The sequence below is a fragment of the Castor canadensis genome, chromosome 13 (genome assembly GCF_047511655.1).
Source record: "Castor canadensis chromosome 13, mCasCan1.hap1v2, whole genome shotgun sequence".
NCBI classification, from domain to species: Eukaryota; Metazoa; Chordata; class Mammalia; order Rodentia; family Castoridae; genus Castor; species Castor canadensis.
The window spans coordinates 12,986,917-12,992,972 of record NC_133398.1 but is presented as its reverse complement, the minus strand read 5'-3'; the positions used below and the strand labels follow the sequence as shown (position 1 = coordinate 12,992,972).

Here is a 6,056-nt window from a genome sequence, read left to right as displayed (position 1 = left end):
TCCAGACCTGGCTTTGTAAACTCATTCCCTAGTCTCAGTTTTCTGTTAGGGACTCCTGGATTCCTTGGGTTTGAACCTGATCTGATATGATTATTACAGCAATGTTTTATGGATCCTGAAAACCCTGTTGAGTTGATTCCTAGGATATCAGAAGCCCATACCAATACTAGCCTGTTAGTGTGTCCAAAAGTTTGAGACATGCAGGTTAAAATTAATGCACTGAGTAGTTCAAAACTATGTTTTTGTTATGTAGCAGGTACAGTGAGTTCACTTTTTCATGTTCTCTTTTTTCATCTCCAGCAAAGAGATTTAGAAGAGCATGAAGAGAGATAATCAGAGCAGTGTGTCTGAATTCATCCTCCTGGGGCTCCCCATCCTGCCAGAGGAGCAAGGCATGCTCTATGCCCTGTTCCTGGCCATGTACCTGACCACAGTGCTGGGGAACCTGCTCATCAGGCTGGACTCTCACCTCCACACCCCCATGTACTTCTTCCTCAGCCACCTGGCCTTCACTGACATCTCTTTCTCATCAGTCACAGCTCCAAAGATGCTGATGAATATGCTGGCACACAGTAAATCCATCTCCTATGCTGGGTGCATTTCCCAGGTGTTCTTTTTCTTAATGTTTGCAGACATTGACAGTTTCCTCCTTACCTCTGTGGCTTATGATAGATATGTGGCCATTTGTCACCCCCTGCACTATACAAGAATTATGACTCAGAGTTTATGTTTCCTGCTACTTCTTGTGTCCTGGGTCTTATCCTGTGCCAGTGCCCTTGAGCACACCCTCCTCCTAGCCCATCTGTCTTCTTGTGGAGACGATACTCTACCTCACTTCTTCTGTGACCTCTCTGCCTTACTTAAGCCGTCCAGTTCACACACCACAATAAATGATCTGGTTAGTCTCACTATAGGAGTAGTGATCATTACTGTGCCATTCATATGCATTCTGATCTCTTATGGCCACATTGGGGCCACCATCCTGAGAACCCCCTCCATCAAGGGAATCTGCAAAGCCTTGTCCACATGTGACTCTCACCTCTCTGTAGTTTCTTTGTACTATGGAGCAATTACTGTTCTTTACTTTTTTCCCTCGTCCAGTAACTCTAATGAAAAGGATGTCATCGTGGCTGTGTTGTACACTCTGGTCACGCCCATGCTAAGTCCCTCTATCTACAGTCTGTGGAATTGCAATATGAAAGGAGCTCTGAAAAACCTACTTGCAGAGGACCATTTTCAATGTAGTTTCTATTGCGTTTCTTTTTAACTAAATATGAGACCTGGTCACGTTCACATATTCTTTCTTTCTTCTCTGATTTGCTATTTTTCAGTGTTGTTGATATAGTACTTTGTTTCAGCCTATAATTCACCTGTGATGTAATTTTTGTCTATGTTTAATTGTTGTTGATCTTGAGAGGATTTAGCAAACATACATTCACACTTTTCCTTTCTGCATGTATCCTTGTCCTACAGAAAATTTAAATTTTTTATAGACACAGTTCTTAGTCTTTTCCTTTATTTTATAGTTTATAGTCATTTGTAGAAAAGTTTCCCCTCTTCCTCAGTGTAACAATAATGTTTCTTCTGGTAGCAAGAAATAAATTTTTTGTGTAATTGCATAATACCTTTAAAATTTGTTTTTCACATTCTTTATTAGAAACTGACTTTTACTTATTTTTAATTTTTTATTTATCTACTTATATTTGTATTTTTAATTGACACATAAAATGGCACAGATTTATAGGGTTCCATGTTATGTTCCTATATATGTATGTATATAGTGTACAATATTCAAGTCAAGGGAAGCATACCTATTTCCTCAAATATCCATCACTTTTTTGTAATGAAAATATTCAGAATCCTTTCTTTCATTGTTTCTGAAATATTTAATATTTTTCCATTACCTATATACACTAACTATGCAACAGAGCACCAGAACTTCTTTCTCTTATTTAGCTAACTATGTACCAGTTGGCCAGCCTTTCTCTACCCCTCCTTATCCCATATTCTACCCTTTTGTTTGTAATTTCTTATGATTCTTTTGTCCTTTATTGTTGTTCTGAGTGGGGGGTACACTGTGGCATTTATAAAAGTTCTTACAATGTATCAAATATATCATATTTGAATTCACCCCCTCCATGGCTCTCTTTTATCCTCCCTCCCCCGATTCCTGGAACAGTTTCAACAGGTATCATTTTTACATTTACATACACGTGTACACATTTTTTTCACCATATTCTTCTCCTACCCCCTTTCTCCTCCCCCTTCCCCCTCCTCTGGAAGAATCTGTCCTACCCTCCTGTTCCCCAATTTTGTAGAAGAAAAAGATAAAAGATAAAAAAATGATGTTTTTGCTAGTTTGAGGTACAGATAGCTTCACAGGGAGTTTCCTTATGATATGCATTGCCCAGAGTTTTAGTTGTGTCCTTTGAGTAATTAGGCATACAATTATTTATTTATTTATTTATTATTCATATGTGAATACAATGCTTGGATCATTTCTCCCTCCTGCCCCCATCCCCTCCCTTACCACCCACCCTACTCCCTCCCTCTCCCCCCCCATCCCTCAATACCAGGCAGAAACTATTTTGCCCTTATCTCTAATTTTGTTGAAGAGAGAGTATAAGCAATAATAGGAAGGAGCAACGGTTTTTGCTAGTTGAGATAAGGATAGCTATATGGGGAGTTGACTCACATTAATTTCTTGTGCATGTGTGTTACCTTCTAGATTAATTCTTCTTGAACTAACCTTTTCTCTAGTTCCTGGTCCTATTCTCCTATTGGCCTCAGTTGCTTGTAAGGTATCTGCTTTAGTTTCTTTGCATTGAGGGCAACAAATGCTAGCTAATTTTTTAGATGTCTTGCCTATCCTCATCCCTCCCTTGTGTGCTCTCACTTTTATCATGTGATCCCCTTGTTGTGTTTGCCCTTGATCTAATGTCTGCATATAAGGGAGAACATGCGATTTTTGGTCTTTTGGGCCAGGCTAACCTCACTCAGAATGATGTTCTCCAATTCCATCCATTTACCAGCAAATGATAACATTTCGTTCTTCTTCATGGCTGCATAAAATTCCATTGTGTATCGATACCACATTTTCTTGATCCATTCATCAGTAGTGGGGCATCTTGGCTGTTTCCATAACTTGACTATTGTGAATAGTGCCGCAATAAACATGGGTGTGCAGGTGCCTCTGGAGTAACCTGTGTCACAGTCTTTTGGGTATATCCCCAAGAGTGGTATTGCTGGATCAAATGGTAGATCAATGTCTAGCTTTTTAAGTAGCCTCCAAATTTTTTTCCAGAGTGGTTGTACTAGTTTACATTCCCACCAATAATGTAAGAGGGTTCCTTTTTCTCCGCATCCTCGCCAACACCTGTTGGTGGTGGTGTTGCTAATGATGACTATTCTAACAGGGGTGAGGTGGAATCTTAGTGTGGTTTTAATTTGCATTTCCTTTATTGCTAGAGATGGTGAGCATTTTTTCATGTGTTTTTTGGCCATTTGAATTTCTTCTTTTGAGAAAGTTCTGTTTAGTTCACTTGCCCATTTCTTTATTGGTTCATTAGTTTTGGGAGAATTTAGTTTTTTAAGTTCCCTATATATTCTGGTTATCAGTCCTTTGTCTGATGTGTAGCTGGCAAATATTTTCTCTCACTCTGGGTGTTCTCTTCAGTTTAGAGACCATTTCTTTTGATGAACAGAAGCTTTTTACTTTTATGTAGTCCCATTTATCTATGCTATCTCTTAGTTGCTGTGCTCCTGGGGTTCTGTTGAGAAAGTTCTTACCTATACCTACTAACTCTAGAGTATTTCCTACTCTTTCCTGTATCAACTTTAGAGTTTGTGGTCTGATATTAAGATCCTTGATCCATTTTGAGTTAATATTGGTATAGGGTGATATACATGGATCTAGTTTCAGTTTTTTGCAGACAGATAACCAGTTTTCCCAGCAGTTTTTGTTGAAGAGGCTGCTATTTCTCCATCGTATATTTTTAGCTCCTTGTCAAAGACAAGTTGATTATAGTTGTGTAGCTTCATATCTGGGTCCTCTATTCTGTTCCACTGGCCTTCATGTCTGTTTTTGTGCCAGTACCATGCTGTTTTTATTGTTATTGCTTTGTAATATAGTTTGAAGTCATGTATTGTGATACCTCCATCATTGTTCTTTTGACTGAGGTTATTTGTGGCCTCTTGTGTTTCCATGGATATTTCAATTTTTTTGAAATTACTGAGACTTGGTTTTTGTCCTAAAATGTGATCTATTTTAGAGAAAGTTCCACAGACTATAGAAAAGATTGTGTATTGTTTGGTTGTTAGACCATGTATATTTGGTCTAATGTGTGGAGTAGCTCTCAAGTTTCTTTGTCAATCTTTTGCCTGGATGACCTATATATTGGTGACTATGGGGTCTTCAGGTCTCCCACTATCACTGTGTTAGGGTCTAACTGTGCTCATAGGTCCATTAGAGATTTTATTTTTAAATAAATGTAGATGGGTGTCCCTGTGTTTAGTGCATATATGTTAAGTATTGATATTTACTCTTGATGAATTGTTCCTTTCATTAGTATGAAGTGATCTTCATTGTCTTTTCTGATTGAATTTAGGCTGAAGTTTATTTTGTCAGATATACATGTAGCAAATCCTGCCTGTTTATGGGGTCCTTTAGCTTGGAAAACCTTTTTCAACTCTTTGACTCTAAGTCAGTATTTATTTTTTCAGTGAGATGAATCTCTTGTCACCAACATATGGTTATGTCTTGTTTTTAAACCCAGTTTGCTATTCTATGTCTTTTGATTGGGGCATTGAGGCCATTTACATTCAGTGTTACTGTTGAGAGGTGGTTGCTGTTTCCAGTCATTTTTATTCCCTGTTTAGTTTTGCCTATTCCTTGTTTACTGGACTGCTTGCTTAAAAGGAGTTATTTTTTTCTTAATTCTTCCTGTATCATTCTAGTTTCTTCTTCTATATGTAAAAGTCCTTTTAGTATGTTCGGTAGTGCTGGCTTGGTAGTCATGAATTCCTTTAGTTTTTCCTTGTTGTGCAATGTTTTAATTTCTCCTTCAGTCAGGAAGGATAGTTTTGTTGAGTAGACTAGTTTAGGTTGACGGTTGCTTTCTTTCAGGGCCTGAATTATGTCTTTTCATGACTTTCTTGTGTTTAGAGTTTGAGTTGCTATTATTCTAATGGGTTTGCCTTTATATGTGATTTGTCTTTTCTCTTTTTCGGCTTTCACAATTCTTTCTTTGTTCTCTGTACAGGATGTTTTGATTATGATGCATCTGAGGGTGTTTCTTTTTTGGTCCTGATGGTTTGGTGTTCTGTAAGCTTCCTGCAATGGATGACTTTCTTTCTCGAGGTTAGAGAAGTTTTCAGCTATTATTCTATTGAATAGGTTGTCAGTCACTTTAGTTTGTATCTCCTCTTCTTCTACACCCATGATTCATAGGTTTGGTCTTTTCATGGTGTTCCAGATATCCTGCATGTTCTATTCATATTTTCTTAGCATTCTCTCATGATCTTACTGTTTGGTCTAATTCCTCTACTTTGTCTTCTGTTCCTGATACTCTGTTTTCAACTTTCCACTCTGTTCATCAAGATTTCAATTGAGAATTTTATTTGGGATATTGAGTATTTTTTATTTCAGATTGATTATGTTTCAGGGTTTCCATATCTTCATTGTTTTCCTCTTTCATATCCTGCATAGTTTCCATAATTTCATTCGTTTGACTGTATTCTCTTTGAGCTCATTAAATTGTTTATTCATGTCCTCTTTGAGGTCAAATACTGGCTTTTGTGTTTCTTCTTTGAGGTTGTTATCATTTTTACTATTGTTTTTTGGGATTCATTATTTGATATCTCTTCCTCTACACAGGTGTTTAGATCCTCAGTGGTAAAATTGGCTTTTGAGGGAGAGCAGTTGTCTTGCTGTTTCATTCTGCATTTAGATTTATGCATCTGGAGAGGTTTTACATTAGGTTTTTATTCCCTTGTGCTTCTGTAGTTGGGGTTTTGAGTTTTTTTCTCCTGGAGCTCTAGTAGTTTTCCTTAGAGAT

General features: G+C 37.6%; 1 protein-coding gene across 1 annotated transcript; it reads left to right on the top strand.

Annotated features, from left to right (window-relative positions):
• Nucleotides 1-319: 319 nt before the first annotated feature.
• LOC141415453 (olfactory receptor 1J21-like) lies at nucleotides 320-1,267 on the top strand. The gene has a single exon (XM_074052153.1). It carries the CDS (start codon nucleotides 320-322, stop codon nucleotides 1,265-1,267), a length of 948 nt encoding a protein of 315 aa, XP_073908254.1.
• Nucleotides 1,268-6,056: the final 4,789 nt, after the last annotated feature.